The sequence below is a fragment of the Lissotriton helveticus genome, chromosome 6 (genome assembly GCF_964261635.1).
Source record: "Lissotriton helveticus chromosome 6, aLisHel1.1, whole genome shotgun sequence".
In the NCBI taxonomy this organism is placed as follows: domain Eukaryota; kingdom Metazoa; phylum Chordata; class Amphibia; order Caudata; family Salamandridae; genus Lissotriton; species Lissotriton helveticus.
In genome coordinates, this window is record NC_136067.1 from 44,481,416 (window position 1) to 44,500,588 (window position 19,173).

The 19,173-nt window shown below is 51.5% G+C and overlaps 1 protein-coding gene across 6 annotated transcripts in view; it reads right to left on the bottom strand.

Moving 5' to 3' along the window:
• The window catches only part of DNAH8 (dynein axonemal heavy chain 8), a 10,041,960-nt gene that overhangs the window by 411,155 nt on the left and 9,611,632 nt on the right, over window positions 1–19,173 (bottom strand). For all 6 annotated transcript variants that reach the window (XM_078647354.1, XM_078647353.1, XM_078647356.1 and 3 more), the window contains one exon: window positions 9,708–9,864. In XM_078647354.1, coding sequence (XP_078503480.1) covers window positions 9,708–9,864 — 157 coding nt within the window. The remainder of the gene's footprint in view (window positions 1–9,707; window positions 9,865–19,173) is intronic.

Consider the following 19,173-nt stretch of genomic DNA (forward strand, 5'->3'; position numbering starts at 1 on the left):
GGTAGGCCCTCGCCTGCACTGTGTGTCAGAAGGGACGTCACCTCTTCCCAGTACGTAGTAAGAGTGGGGCAACGCCAGAGCATGTGTAATATGTCCGCTCCCGGCAGGTTGCATCGGGGACAGCTGGCGTCAGTGATCGCGAAATACCTATTTATCTTATCTGGCGACAGATATGCCTGATGCAATATGTAAAACTGTATTATTTTGAAGCGGGGGTTGCGTGGGTTATTAACGGGGCTGGCTAACACCATTGTCCATTCCTTGTCCGTCCACTCCCTCCCTCGGGGGGCCGCCCACTTATCTCATAGTGGCTGCGTGGATCGCTGCGTATGCACAAGGAGGGCTTGTGCCAGCCAATGTATGGTGTGGGAGCCATTACCCATAACATGCATGTACTGCACGAGGTGATGCGTTGGCAGTTCCTCGTGTATGTCACCCCAGGCCTCCATGTAGACATGTGCCATGGATGCATGGAGAAGGAATTGTCCGGCCGATAAGCCTGTGCTTTCCGCCAGTTCTCCAAATGGGAGCATAGTTCCGTCTACATAGAGGTCACCCGCGTTTTCCACACCAGCTGTGGTCCAATTTTCTAGCATGCGTGGTGTTACCATTCCACCCTGTCTGGGAGTACCTAGCAGGGGGAGTGCGGGAGTATAAGGTTTGACTTCACGTGTCAGTTTCAGGCTGCGGAGAAAACATTTGCGGGCTACCGCCACATGTAATGATAACTGGCAGGGCCCCTTAGTCAAAGGGTGGAATAGTTCGCAGATTTGCGCGTGGGTCCAGATAGTGGCGTCGGTGGCGGTGTCATCCAAGTTTGCGCCACTCAGCCAGCGCGTCGCCCATTGCAGCTGTGCTTCAAGATAGTATAATTCTAAGTTGGGGACCGCCAGCCCTCCAGCCTCAGTAGGTGAGTAGAGCTTCGCTAAAGCAACTCGCGGTCGCCCAGCGTTCCATATCAGGTTCGGAAGCATGCCCGCTAGGTCGCGGAACACTTGGGCAGGGACATACAGCGGAATGTTGGCGAAGTGGTATAACAGTCTCGGCAACACTATCATTTTGGACAGCGCTATCCTGCTGGGCACATTTAGGGGCAGTGTCTTCCAGAAGGTCATTTGTGCATGCAATGATGAGATTTCCCGCATCAGGTTGCCTTCCAGTATGGCGGACGGGTCTCTATAAATGTGCATCCCGAGGTATTTGAATGTGGTAGAATACCAAGCGAGCTCAACACCACCAAGGCGAACTTCGCATTCCTGTGTGTCAGAGCTAAATGAGTACACTCCGGACTTAGCCCAGTTAACCCGAAAACCCGACATTACCTCAAATGTCTGGAATATTTCCGACAATAAACATGGCACGCAAGCGAGGTCGCGCACAAACAGAAGCAGGTCGTCAGCATAGAGCGAGACCACATGCAAACCATCTGCCATTGGAATCCCCCATCCTGCTCCCTGCGTTCTCAGGATCGCCGCAAGAGGCTCTATGGCTAGGGAAAAGAGGAGCGGTGACAGGGGGCAGCCCTGTCGAGTTCCCCTACGCACCGCCACTTTGTCCGAAAGCAACCCACCCGTTCGCACTCGTACTCTGGGTCTCTGGTAGAGCAGTCCGACCATATCAACATATGCGTCCCCCAGGCTGAATTTTTCGAGCACTGCCTTGAGGTAGGGCCACTCCACAGAATCAAAGGCTTTTTAGAGGTCCAGCACCAGGCACCCCGACCTCGGCCAGCGCCGCGTAGCCGTTTCCTGTTTCCGGAAGAGGCGGCGGATGTTGTGAGAAGTGCTCCTTGCGGGTAAAAAACCGTTCTGGTCATGATGTACAAGGGTCGAGACCACGGCGGCTAAGCGCCGGGCTAAAATAGAAGTGAATATTTTGTAATCGGTGTTTAACAGGGCGAGAGGTCTATATGAGCCCATGTACGTGTCATCTCTGCCAGGTTTCAGGAGCGAGACAAGAGTGGCTTCGTTGAGTGTGTCAGGTAGCGTCGAGTCCTCTATCGCGGAGGCGTATTCTTTAAGTAACTCTGGGATAATGGTTTCTGAGCAGGCTTTAAAAAATTCGGCAGGCAGCCCGTCTGGGCCAGGTGATTTGCCATTGGAAAGAGCAAAAATAGCTTCGCGCATTTCCTCTGGCTCTATCGGCGCCTCCAGGTCTCCCTGCTGCGCAGTTGTAAGGGATGGCAGCTGTAAATCTGTGAGGTACTCTGTGAGGGTCTCAGTTGGCGCTCTCAGCTGCGATCGATATAGGGCCCGGTAGTGTTGTACAAAAGCTTGGTGTATTTTGCTCTGAGTGTACACCACCCCTCCCTCAGCCGTGTGAATGACAGACACTGGTGCAGTGCGGTCCTCCTGTCTGACAAGCCAAGCCAATAATTTCCCGGGTTTGTCGCTATGGTGATGTACGCGCGCTGAGTGGGCCGCATAATTAAGATGGCATAGCCGCTCCAACAGGTTCGCATGTTCCTCGCAAGGTTCTAATAGAGGCCCATCAGTTCCTGCCACCGCTTCCTGTTCCTGGCGGAGTAAATCAGCCTCCACCTGGCGCAGGTCTACCTCCAGCTTTTTCTGCATATGTCCCTGTGTGCCTAGGCAGTGTCCCCTAATCACAACCTTGAAGGCGTCCCATTCTATCTGTGGGGAGGACGCCGTGCCAGAATTGTCTGCAAAATATTGCGCTACGCAAGCTTGTAGGGAAGCTCGGAAGGGGGCATCTAGCAGGAGGGCAGGCTGTAAGCGCCAAGTGGGAACGGGAGGGTGCGGGCGCTCCCATGCAATGTCCAGCGTGTGTGGGTTGTGATCCGAGTGCGTTCGGCCTAGGTATTGTGTGTCTGTGATGAGGGGTAACAGTTCTGCTAATACCATATACCTGTCCAAGCGTACATGTAAAGCGTGTGCACCCGAATAGTAAGAGTATATCCTGGTGTTGGGGTTGCGGGTGCGCCAGGCGTCTTGTAAGTCCCAATGTGCTGCCCATTGAGTAAGTGCCCTCATTGTGCTGCAAGACGGGGCATTAGTTCGGGGTGGAGCGGAACGATCTAACGTTGTGTCCAGTATGCCATTGTAATCGCCCCCGAGAATCCAGGGGACTCCATGCCAGGGTGCCAATTTTTCTGAGAGGTGCGCAAGAAAGCCCCCCTGATCTGTATTGGGAGAGTAGATGGATGCCAAAACTACAGGTTGCCCATCCAGACGGCGGTGTACAAGCACATACCTGCCCTCCGGGTCGGCGTGAGATTGTGTCATCGCGAAGGGAGTGCCCGGCCTCACCCACAGTAGCGCCCCACGTGCATATGAGGAGTGCTCCGTGGCATACAATTGCCCTCGCCATCGTCGGCGCAGCGCCATTGCTTCCGCCTTGTTCAAATGTGTCTCTTGTAAAAGCGCGATCTGGACATGGTGTCGTTTGAGGTATGAGAATATTTGATAGCGGCGTGAAGGTGTGTGCATGCCTCTAATGTTCCAAGTGCAGATTTTTATCGTAGCCATGATGTCAATTCAGACAGCCTCTCCCCCACCCGCAATACAGTGGTTGAACCTGAGTCCGCCACGCCCACCCACCGATCATAGCCACAGCCATCTCCACTGACACAGTTCTCATAACCCAGGAGTTCACAAAAGGGGAGCAATGGGTAAAGGACATAACTATCCAAAGGGGGATGAACCATGTGTGAATGCCAAAAGGGCAGTAGCGGAACATGCCACCGTCCACACTCTCGATTGAGAGGAACAACTTTTCAAATCTAGGGGGCGCTACGTGCTAGGCACAGTCTCAGCAGTACAACAACCTGGATGAGGAGGGAAGGCGTTATCCTTCCCTGGGCCATGCGGTGTAGGCATTACATGGCCAGAGTCTATTGAGCAAAGTATGAAGTAGCCTGTGGTGCCGGAGTCCTGACCTGGTTAGTCATTTCGGAATAAAGGAAAGCGTACCGCACGCCCTCAGGCTACAAAAAACGATCAGTCACCTGTGAGCATAGGCCGGTGGGTAGGGGAGGTGCAAGGAGGCCTCCCCTTTACAGTACTGTGTCAGAGTGCAGGTGACTGGGACAATACTCACTGTGTCCGATCCCCACCGTCTGCCCCAGGGGCAGGCAAGGCACCCCCGGTGTCACCGAGCTCCAACAGTGTAGCAGCACCCATCCAGCTCCCACTCCCGTTACCTTCATTTTGGCAAGCCCTGCCAGGGCACTCCGTGCGTTGTCAGTTAAGCAGGTCAGCCGTCTGCGGCGTGATATCTGGCAGGTCCACAGAGAGCTGAGAGTCTGGTATACCATAGATGGCCTCATCATCGCTCGCAATCATTCTTGGGCTGGTGCTCAGCATGGCATCCGATGTCAGGGAGCTGCTAAGTTCGGAGACCTTGCGGAGTGCGTCGCGCTGTTCCTGGATCATCTGGTCCGCCGGCGGGGAGTGATGTGCCGGTTCCTCCGGGCGACGAGTCTGACGTTCTCTGTTCCTACGGCGGCGTCTTGGTCCGCGTGTCCTTGGTCTCGCCACGAGGCCCTGTGGTTGTCTGGGTTCTGTGCCAGTGCCTTCATCAATCCAGGTGACTACTTCTTCGGGGTTAGTAAAGAAATAGGTTTTATCTCGCGCCACCACCCTCAATTTTGCAGGGAAGAGGAGGGAATATTTGAGTCCTTCTGTGCGGAGCCGTCGCTTTACCTCTAGGAAGGAATGCCTTTGACGCTGCACCTGGACAGTGTAATCCGGGAAGAACATCACTGTGGAATTGTCTATGCGAATTTCTCCGAGCCTTCTAGCTTCCCGCAGGCCGGGATTCCTGCTTATAGTGGGTTGCCGTAGTCTAGCCTGCTGCTGACGAGTGCTTGGGTCACTGTTCTTCTTGTTTCAGTCGGGATCCACTTGTAGATCCTGCGAAGCATGCGGAGGGTGTTGTAGCAGGACAAGGAGATGGTGTTGACCTGCTTTGACATGGAGAGGGAGGAGTCGAGGATGAATCCTATGTCGCGTGCGTGGTTCGTGGGTGTTGGAGCTGCGCCCAGTGTGGTTGGCCACCAGGAGTTGTCCCAAGCAAAGGGGGTGGAACCTAGGATGAGGACCTCCATCTTTTCCGAGTTCAGTTTCAGATGGCTGTTCCTCATCCACTCGGCGACGGCCTTCATTCCCTCGTGGAGGTTGGTTTTGGCGGTGTGTGGGTCCTTGGTGAGGGAGAGGATGAGCTAGGTGTCTTCGGCGTAGGAGATGATGTTCAGGTTGTGCTGGCGGGCTACTTGTGCGAGGGAGGCCATGTAGACATTGAACAGGGTTGGGCTGAGGGATGAGCCTTGGGGTACGCCGCAGATGATGTTGTGGCTTCAGATCGGAAGGGTGGGAGGCGGACTCTCTGGGTTTTGCCGGAGAGGAAGGACGTGGTCCAGTCCTGGGCCTTCTTCTGGATTCCGGCTTCTTGGAGGCGTGTTCTTAGTCTGCGGTGGCAGACCGTGTCGAAAGCGGCTGATAGGTCCAGGAGGATGAGGGCTGAGGTTTTGCTGTTGTCTAGCTGGCGCCTGATGTCGTCAGTGGCGGCGATAAGGGCAGTCTCAGTGCTGTGGTTGCGTCTGAATCCGGACTGGGATGGGTCTAGGATGCGGTTGTGCTGAGGTGGCGGGTCAGCTGCATATTGGCGATTTTCTCAATGACCTTCGCCGGGAAGGGGAGCAGGGAGATGGGCCAGAAGTTCTTGAGGTCTTTGGGGTTCACCTTGGTTTCTTGAGGAGGGTGTTGATTTCGGCGTGCTTCCAGCTTTCCGGGAATGTCGCTGTGTCGAAGGAGACGTTGATGATCTTTCGCAGATGGGGTGCGATGGTTGCGTCAGCTTTGTTGAAAACGTGGTGTGGGCAGGGGTCTGATGGAGATCCTGAGTGGATGGAGTTCATGACCTTGTGTGTTTCTTCATCGTTGACGTGGGACCAGGAGGTCAGCTGGTTGGTGCAGGTGACGTTCGGGGTGTGGTCTGTTGCGGTCGGGGCGGATAAGTAGTTGAAGCTGTCGTGGATGTCGGCGATCTTGCGATGGAAGAAGGTGGCCAGTGAGTCGGACAGCTCCTGCGAGGGCGGGATGTCGTTGATGTTGGCGCTGGGGTTGGAGAGTTCCTTCACTATGTTGAAAAGTTCTTTGCTGTCGTGTGCGTTGTTATCCAGTCGGGCTTTGAAGGATGATCTCTTGGCTGTTCTGATGAGGTGGTGATGTCTGAGGATGGCGTCCTAGTGGGCTGCGTGGCTGTCTGGTGCGCGGTCGTGGAGCCATTTCTTCTCCAGCTTCCGGCATGTTCGTTTGGAGATCTGGAGTTCTTCGGTGAACCAGGCGGCTTTCTTGCTGAAGTGGTTGATGGAGGGGTTCTTGATCGGGGCGAGGGTGTTGGCGCAGTCGTTGATCCACTGTCTGAAGTTTTGGGCGGCGGCGTCTGTGTCGGTGGGTGGGTTCTGGGTGAGGGTGGAGGTCAGCTGGTCTTCGGTAACTTTGCTCCAGCAGCGGCGAGGCAGCTGTTGGGTGCGGTGGTGCATGCATCGACCGACGCCACCTAGCGACGCGCAGGGGCACTGCTACGAAAAGATTTCTCCGGATCCGGTCTGACGCCTAGGGGTAATTCTAAGGTAAAGAATCTATAACTAATAGTCTCTTTCAGATGTATCTTGCATTCAAGCATTTTGTTACCAATCAAATGTACTTAAAATACAACATTAACGAATGCACACATTTCTTAGGGAAGACCTCCAATTACTTTGCAAGTGATCTTTAAGCAACATTTATTCAAACAATATTGTTCAAATTAGTTTCAAAGTGCACTGTTTATCACAATTTACAAACACAATCCGTGGGCAAGACTTCTTCGAATGTAAGCAACAAATCAGAACATTGTGGAACAAAAATTCTCCTGGGTGAGCGTGGGACAAGCACAAGAAACAGGAAGAAAATCATTGAGTGAAAAAGAGACAGCTGAGATAGACAATAAAGCCATCCAGACCACTCTGTCTATTGGAAACAACAGGTCTGACCAACAGGCAGCTAAAGCTGTCTATCGGAGTACGAGTACAGGCTGTCAATTTATATCTGTATTGAGGTACTCCGAGCAGTCGGATACATCAATTTCCATTCATACCAAGTAACATATTTTCTACAGAAATCTGGAAAGGTGAAGAAGCAGGTCAGCTTGTGTATTTAATACTATACATCATGACAATTGTGTGGAGTTAATGTTAGAAAGCTCGCTTTGTATGTTTCATTTTTCTCAGTCATTTTGTGAAAACCTATGTATCTGTATTACTTAATACAGATACATAGTATTAATTATGTTGGCTGACAAAAATAAAAAACACATTAAGCTAGCTGCCCTTAGCTGCTCACAATTGTGATCATAAAACACCTAGAGCCTCCCTCTCTTTCGATCTGGAGAAAGGGAGTTGACTGGTGTGCAGAGTAGGAAAAACCAATATATGAGGCAAGAGGCTGCCCTCAAAAACAAGATATGGGGTGGATGGTGGGCATCCCAATGATTGCAGCTGGGATGAAGATGTTGATGCTTATGACTGTGATTGTGTAATGATTTATTCTGACACAAATGTGATCATGCTACTTTCTTATTGGAGGATGATGCCTTGTGATATTGAACTTAAAAAAATGTGCTTCTTAAAAAATAATACCAATAAATACACAAGTTCATTTGTTTTAGCAAGTGCTTTGTTTCTATACAATAATAAAAGCCGTCATGGCTTGCCTGCTATAGAGCTGAGCCACAAAACAGTTGAAACAGTTGGTTAATAAAGAGAACATATACCTCAGAGGATGATGATTAGTTTTCCAACCTAGTACCCAGAAGCACAGATAAAGAGTCATACTTCTGAGCTTGCCAGGTATGAGGAAGATTAAACACAGATCTATTGGCAGATTCCAGAGCCTGCAAATAGACAGCTTGGCTGCCAGAGGTACTGCAGGATGAGTGTAACCTTAGGTGTGATTCTACTGTGAGAGGCTGAGCCTTCGAAGATGGCTAGCACGACACACAGATTGCTTTTTATAAAAGATATGTGTAGCTGACCAAAGCTTGGGTTTACTCTGGGTCGTTTACAGGTAAGCTTTATTACTCCAATCCTCCTGTTCCTATCTCTGTATGTATGTTCTCACACTACAGTTCAGAGTTTTTTTGTCTGAAATCCATTAGAGGATTTGGATACAAGTACATCAAGATTGGAAGGTCACGTCATCTTCAAGAGGTCACATGAAGCAGACGCAGTTTGATGTAGGGCTGTGGTAGGAAAGGCCACAGGAAGAGACAATTTATTTAGGTAATAGTTTTGAATTTGAATTTAAAAACATTTGTACAGCGCTCGCATACCCAACGGTTTCATGGCGCTAGTGATGATCAGTGGAGGCGGCAGTAAGGAGTTTTAGGGGTAGGCTTGGGTAAACAAAAAGGTTTTAAGATTTTTCCGAAAAAGGGGGTAGGAAAGTGAGGTACGCAGAGCAATCGGGAGGGAGTTCCAAAATGTTGGAGCCAGGACAGCGAATCTCACTCCGCCCGCCCTCTGCTTTTTAAAGCGAGGAATGGTAAGGAGGGCTAAATGGGCCGAGCGGAGTTCTCTGCCTGGACAGTATGGTTTAATGAGGGAACAAATAAACTTGGGAGCGGTGCCCGCTCTGGCTTGGTAGGTAAGGCAGCCGAGTTTAAACAGGGCGCGCTCCCTTATAGGGAGCCAATGCAAGGTCTTGAGTAAAGGGGTAACCCGATGATATCTGGGAAGGCCATGGATCAGACGGGCCGCCTGATTCTGCACAAGTTGTAGACGATGGATCATGTATGCAGGGGCTCCGTTATAGACTATGTTGCCGTAGTCTATACGGGACAGTACCATGGCCATCAAAATAATTTTTAAAGCTGGAGGGGAAAAGAAGCGGGGGTGTAGGTCTTGAAGATGTAGCCCTTCCTTGATGAACTAAGGGTCTCATTTATGGCATTTTGGAGTAGGGGAGTGCAGAAAGGCACCTTGCTGAACTGCCCTATGTCAAAGTGAACATGCAGAAATCCACTGTATTTAAGCAATACAGTGCATTCCTAGTCTTCCTACCTGCGTTGGCGCCAATTTTGGCAGCCTAGCCAATGCAGGCACCCATGCACCATGGTGCCTTGGTATCTGCATTGCAGGCAGGATTTGCAGAATGCAGCACACATGAAAATAGGAAAAAACAAGGAGAAATTGACATATTTCTCCTCGTTACACCTCACCTCGGGAGGCGTACAGATTTGGCGCTTCTCCAGGTTTACGTCACTTTGTAAATCTGGGGCAGCATCAAATTCCATGGGTGCTGCGTGGGAAAACCCACAGCATAGCCCATGGAACGCCTCCTTGACAAACAGTATGGCGATGCAGCGATTTTCGTTGCTTTGGTTTACTCATGTTTTATGAGATCACTCAAAACCACTTGGAGTGGCTTTGCATGTCTTCATCCATCTTTACGAGAGCCATGCATCATGCATGTACCACTTTACATGGTGCAAACGTAACGCAGTGCTCTCAATAATAAGCCCCTACGTACCAGGGTTAGTAAAGGAGAATCAGAGCTTTGAAGATTACAAGTAAACTCCTGCACTGTCCAGGTCCCCAGGACGCGTGGCTTCTCGGCTGGTGTGAAGAGTTGCATACACAGCATAGTTACTGGTCATTAAGTATCAATCTCGTCACGTTCCCATATTTAATAACAAAATCGTACCTCGTACGGTATGTAATTTGAAGGTAATTTGTCCTGCATATCTTGCGCTATTCGGTACACAACAGCTTCACGAGTTTCTCCTCCTCCGCCTCCACCGGCCTTCGGTTGAATATTAGTAATAGTGTCGAGAACTTCAGCAGCAGTATTGCTCTGGTAGCTGAAACACACATCTACTTTTTAGAAAACGACTCTAATGCAGCAACTTAATACGGAGATGCAGTGAAATTATAACATTTCAGAGTCAGCTATAAATGCTCAAAGGAATTCAGACAAGTCACAGTTTATGCATGTGTAAGAAAAAGTTACCTTATCAGCATTTTTCTTTTTAGATTTTTGAAATTTATTTTTAACTAGTAAAGGTGAACAATTATACACATAGATGGGAATCTCTAAGAAGCGAACGCATCAGCACATGGAGATACAGACGGAGTCTTGGGAGCAACATCTTCACTGATCAGTGCTTTCATTCTAATTCTACGCGGAAACTTTTATAAACAGACTAGCAGCCCGTCCCGACGTTTTCCGGGTATGAATTGCTGCCGGCCAGTAGTATATTGTTTTGTAGGATTTCGTTTTGATAGCATTTCTTATCTGTGACAGGCCTGTGAAACGCTCCGATTCACAGTGCACTGCTGATGCACTTAAGAGTGCGCGTTGAGTAGTGTGTGAACTCGAGTTTCCCTACTTTATTTTTCCTTGCAATATTATATAGCGCGAACTCGACAACATGGCATGAGCACAATTTACATTACAGAAGAACACATTCATTTGTGGTAGGCACGGGGAGACAAAGCAATTTGCCTGGAATCACAGGATATTGAGCTGATGCCGAGATTCGAACGTAGCTCCCCAGCTCTAAAGTTCGAAATTCTAGAACTTGTGGTGGGAGGTGTGTCTAAAAGTGTATATCGGTGCTGGCCATCAATGAGAGAGACCTGTGCATTTTTCAAAAGGTTGGTGAAAAAATATGAGTATGTTGCTGGAGATGTGGGCCGCCGTGCCACCAATGTACTTACCGGGGGAGGGTAAACACCCATTATTCCGCAACTTTCTTTCCGCATACCATCACTCCGCATACTTTCATTACGAAAGTACCATGACTCCGCAATGCCATTATAATGCATGGCATTACATTTTATATGCTTTTACCACGCATACATTTACAACGAAATTTGTTGTAAATGCATGAATGGTAAAAGCATGTTTTTTTAAAAATGTTTGGATAAGGTAAGTATGGGTATAGGGGTATATGTTTTGGGGTACTGAGGTATATGTTTTGGGGGGTTTGGGTATTTTAAGGGTTCAGATATAATTTTGGGTTATGGGGGACATGGGTACTTTTAGGGTTTAGGGATAGGTATGAGTTTTGGGGTACAGGGGTATTTTTAGGGTTCAGGGCTAGGTTTGGGTTTTGGGGTATAGGGGTATTTTTAGGGTTCAGGGGTAGGTTTGGGTTTTGGGGTACAGGGGTATTTTAAGGGTTCAGGGCTAGGTTTGGGTTTTGGGGTACAGGGGTATTTTTAGGGTTCAGGGCTAGGTTTGGGTTTTGGGGTACAGGGGTATTATAGGGTTCAGGGGTAGGTTTGGCTTTTGGGGTACAGGGTTATTTTTAGGGTTCAGGGCTAGGTTTGGGTTTTGGGGTACAGGGGTATTTTTAGGGTTCAGGGGTAGGTTTGGGTTTTGGGCTACAGGGGTATTTTAAGGGTTCAGGGCTAGGTTTGGGTTTTGGGGTACAGGAGTATTTTAGGGTTCAGGGGTGGTTTTGGGGACAGTGGTATTTTTAGGGTTCAGGGCTAGGTTTGGGTTTTGGGGTACAGGGGTATTTTTAGGGTTCAGGGGTAGGTTTGGGTTTTGAGGTACAGGGGTATTTATAGGGTTCAGGGCTAGGTTTGGGTTTTGGGGTACAGGGGTATTTTTAGGGTTTAGGGATAGGTTTGGGTTTTGGGGTACAGGGTATATTTATAGGGTTAAGATCGGTTAGTGTTTAAGGGTGTTGGGGTATTTTAAGGAGTAAGGGTGGGTTATGATTATGGGGTGCAGGGGTATTTAAATGGAGCAGGGTGGGATTAGCACATGATATGAGACATGGCATGAAGGGCGGAAGGTACCACACGCCCCCAGCGTTCGTTACGCCCCCAGCACACGCCCACAGCACAATGCAGACATGCCCACAAGGGACTACTTTGCTGGCACGGTTCTTTTACCTTTTAAATGTATATGGTGGGCATCTGCATAGCCTATGTCCTTCTGCTGCAACTGCCCTTTCCAACGCTATATTGGGTGTTGTGATTGGTGCTGTGGTTCCTGAGATTACCCGCCTCAAAGGTTTGGGCTCTCTCTTTATTATATTAGAATAGAAGAATAAAACCTTCAATTAAAGGAAAACAAAAAAGTCTAATTCAACTCTACATTTCCTGTTGTTTTATAGCTTTTAACTCATGTTTGTACAATGAAAACATTTAAAATTTATTAGATAATAAACAAGTATTGAAAAACCTAATAATCTTGACTTTTATATGGTGTATACAGAAACACAATAGCCACGTGTGCACTGACGAACAAGTTACTTACCTTCGGTAACGATATATCTGTAAGAAACAGTAGTTAGTATTAGATTCCTTACCTTAGAATATCCCCAGGCGTCAGTCTGGATCCGGAAACTTTTGCGTAGCAGTACCCCTGCGCGTCGGTAGGCGTCGTCTGCAGGCGTCCCCTGCGGCTCCGCGTCCGTCGTCGGCGTCGTGCGCCGTGATGACGTCGCTGGAGTATATAGACGCCGCCTCCGCGCGCTGACGTCAGTTCTTTGTACACAGCTTTTCCGCGCCAGAACACGCAGAGCCATGTGAGAACCAACACTGGGGCCATTTGAAACTAGGGCCCTGAAAGGGATGTCCTTAATCCTAGGTATCAGTTCGCAGAACGGGGAGGATGAGTGGGGCGGTAAGGAATCTAATACTAACTACTGTTTCTTACAGATATATCGTTACCGAAGGTAAGTAACTTGTTCATCTGAAAGAAACAGGTTAGTATTAGATTCCTTACCTTAGAATAGATACCCCAGCAATACCAACCCCGGAGGTGGGTCCGCGAACCAATACAATCCTACACCAGAAAGTCCTGGAGGACCGAACGGCCAAAGAAGCCATCCCTCCGGACTTGACTGTCCAGGCAGTAGTGCCTCGCAAAGGTGTGCAGTGAGGCCCACGTAGCCGCCTGGCAAATGTCCTGCAAAGGGACTCCCCGGCCCAGGGCAGTAGTAGCCGCCGTGGCCCGAGTGGAATGGGCTCTCAGCCCAACAGGAGGCTCCTTCCGAGCCAAAGAGTAGCACGCTTTGATGCACAGAACGACCCACCGAGAGATGGTCCGTTTATGTACCGCCCGTCCCTTCTTCGCACCCACGTAGCCAACAAACAGTTGGTCATCCACCCGGAACTGGCGTGTGCGATCCATATAAAATGAAAGCGCACGTTTTGGGTCCAAACGATGGAGCCGCTCTTCATCCTTTGAAGGATGCGGAGGCGGGAAGAAGGAGGGGAGGGTGATGGACTGCCCGATGTGAAAAGCAGAGACTACTTTGGGCAGGAAAGAAGGTCTAGTTCTTAGAACCACCTTGTCTGGATGAATGGACAGGAAAGGAGGTTTGACAGAAAGAGCCTGGAGCTCACTCACTCTCCTGGCAGAGGTGATGGCAACCAGGAAGGCCGTCTTTAAAGTCAGGCGACGGAGAGGACAGGAATGAAGTGGCTCAAAGGGAGCGCACATCAAGAAGGTCAGAACCAGGTTCAAGTCCCACTGAGGCATCACGAACGGAACAGGTGGAGACATGTGCGTGATGCCCTTCAAGAATCTAGTTACAATAGGGGACTTGAACAAAGAAGGTTGATCAGGCAGCCTTAGAAAGGCCGAAAGGGCAGAAAGGTAGCCCTTGATAGTGCCCAGAGCAGAGCCCTGCTGGGCAAGAGAGAGAAGAAAGAGGAGAACCTCGGAAAGAGGGGCAGAGAGAGGGTCCACAGCCTTTGCTGTGCACCATGCCACAAATCTGTTCCACCGGCAGGCGTATACCGACTTTGTGGAGCGACGCCTGGCTGCCAGAATCACATCACAGACTTCAGGAGGCAAGTCAAATGGCCTCAACTGTCGCCGCTCAATCTCCACGCATGGAAGTGGAGACTGGACAGGTTCGGGTGGAGGACCGTCCCCTGCTGCTGCGACAGAAGGTCCTCCCGAAGGGGCAGGCGGATCGAGGGACCGACTGACATGCTGAGTAGCTCGGGATACCAGTACCTTCGAGCCCAGTCCGGAGCCACAAGGATAACTTGGGCCCGGTCGCGCCTGATCTTCTTCAGCACTCTGGGCAGAAGTGGTATAGGCGGAAAGGCGTACAACAGACCGCAGCTCCACTCGCGCCGAAAGGCGTCGCCGTGCGAGTGCCGTCTTGGAAACTCCAACGCGCAGAACTGATGACATTGCGCGTTCTCTTCTGTGGCGAATAGATCTAACCAAGGCTCTCCCCATTGCAGAAAGAGGCCGTTCGCCACGTCCGAGTTCAGACGCCATTCGTGATCCACCGAGCACCGACGGCTGAGTTCGTCCGCCCTGGCGTTCAGAGAACCTGCCAGGTGTTGAACCGTCAGAGTCACGCCCTGACGTTCCAGCCATTGCCTGAGACGCAGAGCCTCCTGGCAAAGGGTCCACGACCCCACTCCGCCCTGCTTGTTGCAGTACCACATGGCGGTGGTGTTGTCCGTGAACACCTGCACTACACTCCCGTTGACAAAGGGGAGGAATGCCTTCAGTGCTAGGCGAATCGCCCGCAGCTCCAACATGTTGATGTGGAGCCGGGACTCCGCCGGAGACCAGATGCCTCTGATCTCCGCCTCTCCCAAGTGGCCTCCCCAGCCCTGGAGGGACGCGTCCGTCACAACTACGTGCTCCGGTTGGGGAAGGGAGAGGGATCTGCCTCTGACCCAATCGCGGTCCGTAAGCCACCACTGCAACTGTCTCGCAGTGCCCTCCGAGATCAGGACATGGTCGGATAGGTTGCCTTGATGCTGGGCCCACTGAAACTTCAGGTCCCACTGCAGAGCCCGCATCCGCCACCGGGCGTGATGGACCAGAAGGATGCAGGAAGCCATCAGCCCCAGCAGCCGCAGCGTCCACCTGACCAAAACCCGGGATAACGGCTGAAAGATGGGAATCAAAGCCTGTATATCCCGGACCCGCCGTTCCGGAGGATAAACCCGAAACTGCGCCGAGTCGAGAACCGCTCCGATGAAAAGGAGCTTTTGAGAGGGACACAGGTGTGATTTCGGCACATTGATGGAAAACCCCAGCTCGTGCAGGAGGTCTGCCGTCATCTGAAGGTGGTGGACGACTGTCTGGGGCGAGCCCGCCTTCAACAACCAGTCGTCGAGGTAGGGGAAGACTGAAACCCCTAACCGGCGCAGATGAGCTGCGACCACCGCCATCACTTTCGTGAACACCCGTGGGGCGCTGGTAAGGCCGAATGGGAGCACGATAAACTGAAAGTGCTCGTGGCCTACCGTGAACCGCAGGTAACGCCGGTGGGCCGGCAGGACGGGGATGTGAAAATACGCATCCTGCAAGTCCAACGCTACCATCCAGTCTGGCGGGTCTAGAGCAGCCAAGACCTGAGCCAAAGTCAACATCTTGAACTTCTCCTTCCGGAGGAAGCCGTTGACGTTCCGTAGATCCAAGATAGGACGCAGGCCCCCCTTGTCCTTCTTGGGTACCAGAAAGTAGTGGGAGTAGCAACCACACCCTACTTCTGGCCCAGGAACGCGCTCGATGGCCCCCTTGGCCAAGAGGGCCGTAACTTCCTCCTGCAGAAGTGTCAAGTGGTCCCCCGACACACGGTGGTTCTGCGGTGGCATGGCTGGAGGAGTGCTCTCGAAGGGGAGGGAGTAGCCCCTTCGGACGAGCTGCAGCACCCACCTGTCTGATGTGATGGTGCGCCAGCGGGAGTGGTGATGGCGAACCCTGCCACCCACTGGCGTCACATGGGCCTGAAAGCTCGGACTAGGAGGATTTGGAGGCCGATGCTGCGGGGGGAGGTGTGGCCTGACCTCGCCGTTGTCCCCGACCGCCTCCACGGCGGAATCCACGGCCGCCACCGCGTTGAGAAGTATTCTGCGGTGCGTGGCTGGCAGCACGTGTGGGACCGCCCCTTCCGTGGCCACGAAAGGAGCGAAAGGAACCCGTTTGCTGGCGCTGGGTCGAGAGACCCAAGGACTTGGCTGTGACCCTGGAGTCTTTGAAGCGCTCCAGCGCGTGGTCCGCTTTGTCGCCAAACAAGCGACTGCCATCGAACGGCATGTCCATCAAAGTATTTTGGACATCCGCCGAAAAGTTGGCGGATCTCAGCCAGGCGTGGCGACGAATCGCCACCGTCGTGGACATCGCTCTGCCCAGCGAGTCGGTCGTATCAAGACCACACCTGATGGAATATCGTGCTGCGTCTCGGCCTTCAATCATAGTCTTGCCGAGCTTCGCCCGTACCTCCTGTGGGCATTCTGGCAGACACTCCGCGACCGTATCCCACAGAGAGTGGGTGTAGCGGCCCAAGAGGCACGCGGTGTTGCAAGACCGCAGTTCCAAACTCAGGGACGAGAAGACCTTCTTCCCATACTGGTCGTACCTCTTTGATTCCCGGTCGGGCGGGGCCGACGGAAATGCGGTCTGGGAAGTAGAGGCCTGGATCACCAGACTCTCAGGGGTGAGATGGGTGGACAGGAACTTGGGGTCGTCCGGACACGGACGGTGGCGTCTGGCCACGTTCCTATCAACAGGCAAACCTGAAGCGGGCCTGGACCACGTGCCCAAAAGAACATCTGTCAAGGCTTCATTGAACGGCAGCAGTGGCTCCTGTGGGCATGACTGCGGTTTGAAGACCTCAGTGAGGATGTTAGGCCTCACGACCGCGACGGGGAGCTCAAGGTGTAAAGCCTTGGCAGCCCTCATCAACACCACTGAATAAGCAGCCCCAGCCTCCGAAGCCACAGTAGGAGGCGAGACAAAGCCAGGGTTAGGAGAGTCGTCCAGACCACTGGCGTCACCCAAGTCACCTGTCCAGTCCACGTCGTACTGACACTCGCCTGACAGAGGGTCCTCTTCACCCCGACTTCTTGTGCCTCTTACCTGAGGAACCAGAGGAATGGTGACGGCTTCCGGAACGCTCGTGGTGGCTCCGCGACCGTTCCCTCGACCGCTCCCTCGACCTCCGGCCGGACCGGGACCGCTCTCGACGCGGGTCCGACACCCGGAGCTCGAGTAGCTTGCGGGACCGCTCCCGTCTAGCCTTACTCGTCAAGGCCCGGCAGTCGACGCAGGAGTCCACGTCGTGGTCCGCGCCCAGGCACCGGAGGCAGAGTCGGTGGTGGTCCGTGACCGACATTGTGCGGTCACACCCGTCACAATTCTTAAATCCGGGCATCCTACCGGCACCTTAAGAGTTAGATAGAAATTCAAAAACTTTGGTCAAAAGACCGGAGTACTGCTCTTCGGATCTGCGCTAACTGGCGCGGAAAAAAGAAGAACTGACGTCAGCGCGCGGAGGCGGCGTCTATATACTCCAGCGACGTCATCACGGCGCACGACGCCGACGACGGACGAGGAGCCGCAGGGGACGCCTGCAGACGACGCCTACCGACGCGCAGGGGTACTGCTACGCAAAAGTTTCCGGATCCAGACTGACGCCTGGGGATATTCTAAGGTAAGGAATCTAATACTAACCTGTTTCTTTCAGATATAGGTAACACAGTGATGCACCAATGCTTAAGGGGCCGTTGGAATCCACGCACACCGACCTGCTGGACTTTGAGCTTTAATCAACCTCAACCGTGAATGAGGCTGATTATTATCTGGGACAGTAATGAGTCTCAACCCGTGGATCAATTGGTAAATGAGCAGGTGGGTGGGTGAATGAGTAACAGTATGGATAGATAAATGGGTGTGTGTCAATGACTGATTTGCTCGAAGGAAGAATGGGTGAGTGAGCGCACTGATAGATGAATGAGTGAGAACACAAATGTATGAACAAGTGGGTGCATACGTGGGACGGATGGACGACTAGGAAGATGAATGATTAGTCCTCTACCAGTCACAGTTCAGAGTGTACTTTGCAGGATCACTCATTAATACAGTTCGGATTTGCATTATCACTCAGCATGCATTAGTGCATTGTTGTAAAGGACAAGGTAATTTCCTTCGGTAGCAATGTATCTGGTAGAGATATATGTTAATTGTAGATTTCTTACCTAAAAATTTCCCCATGCGTAAGTCTGGATGCAGAGATTTTTTTCTTCAGCAATACCCCTGCACGTCGGTAGGTGGCGTCGATCGACTCTGCATCCGTCGTTGGCGTCGTTGTTACAGGGATGACTTTGCGGTGCCAACTTAGACGCCGCCCCTGGACTTTGATGTCAGTTCTTTCTTTTTCCTCGCCAGCCTAGCGCAGATCAGGAGAGAGCTACCCCGTAGCCGTTTTTTGGCTAGCTTTTTGCGATTTTTGTCAACGTCTTTTTTGAGTTTCGGATGATGTTTGTGACGGATCCACACCATGTGTGCTTGTGGTATCTGGAGCGTGATCACGACCAGAAGTGGTGTTTCGACTGCAGGGCCATGTGTGAGAAAGTATCCTCTTTCTGCATGGTTGCTCCCACTTTTTGCTGAATTGCTGATGTTCTATGACTGAGTGCGCCCTGGGCAGCTGCTAATCAGGTACCCAGGGCCTATGTTCTTTCCCTAAAACTGCATTGAAGCCTAAACCCAATTGGCATCTCAGGCCACAGGTCAGCCCCTGGTAAATGGTACTCCAGGTACCCAGAGCACTGTGACCAGGGAAGGTCTCTAAGGGCTGTAGCACTTATTGTGCCACACTTTGAGGCCCTGCACCTTTGCACATACACACACTGCCTTTGCAGGCTGCGTGTCTTGCTGCAGAACAAAGTGAAGAGTCGACATGGCACACTTCCCTGTGTGCCATGTCGACTCTCTCAAAACCAAATTATAAAATCCCTCATATGTGTCAACATTGTTACCAACAATACAGCCTTCCAGTGCCTTCTGAGAGGAGTCCAAAAAGACTATCCATTACTTTTTACTCACTTTCTAGGTGTCTCTGAACTTCACCATGTACTGCTCTGGGGTTAAACCAAATTTCTCAACTAAACTTTGCCTTATGTGAGCATAGGATTTCGCCTCCACTGCGTGCAGAAGGTCGAAAGCTGTCAACTGTCGCTGCTCAATCTTCATGCATGAACGCGAAGTGTTGTCAGGTTCTGGTGCAGAACCCTGCTCTGTAGAGGCAGCCTGATCAAATGACCCATGCTTATGCTCGCAGTTCGGGATGCCAGACATTCTCTGCCCAATACGGAGCCAATAGAGAACCCAGTCCTTCTACATCTTCTTGAGAACTCTGGGCATCAGTGCTATTAGCGGAAAGGTG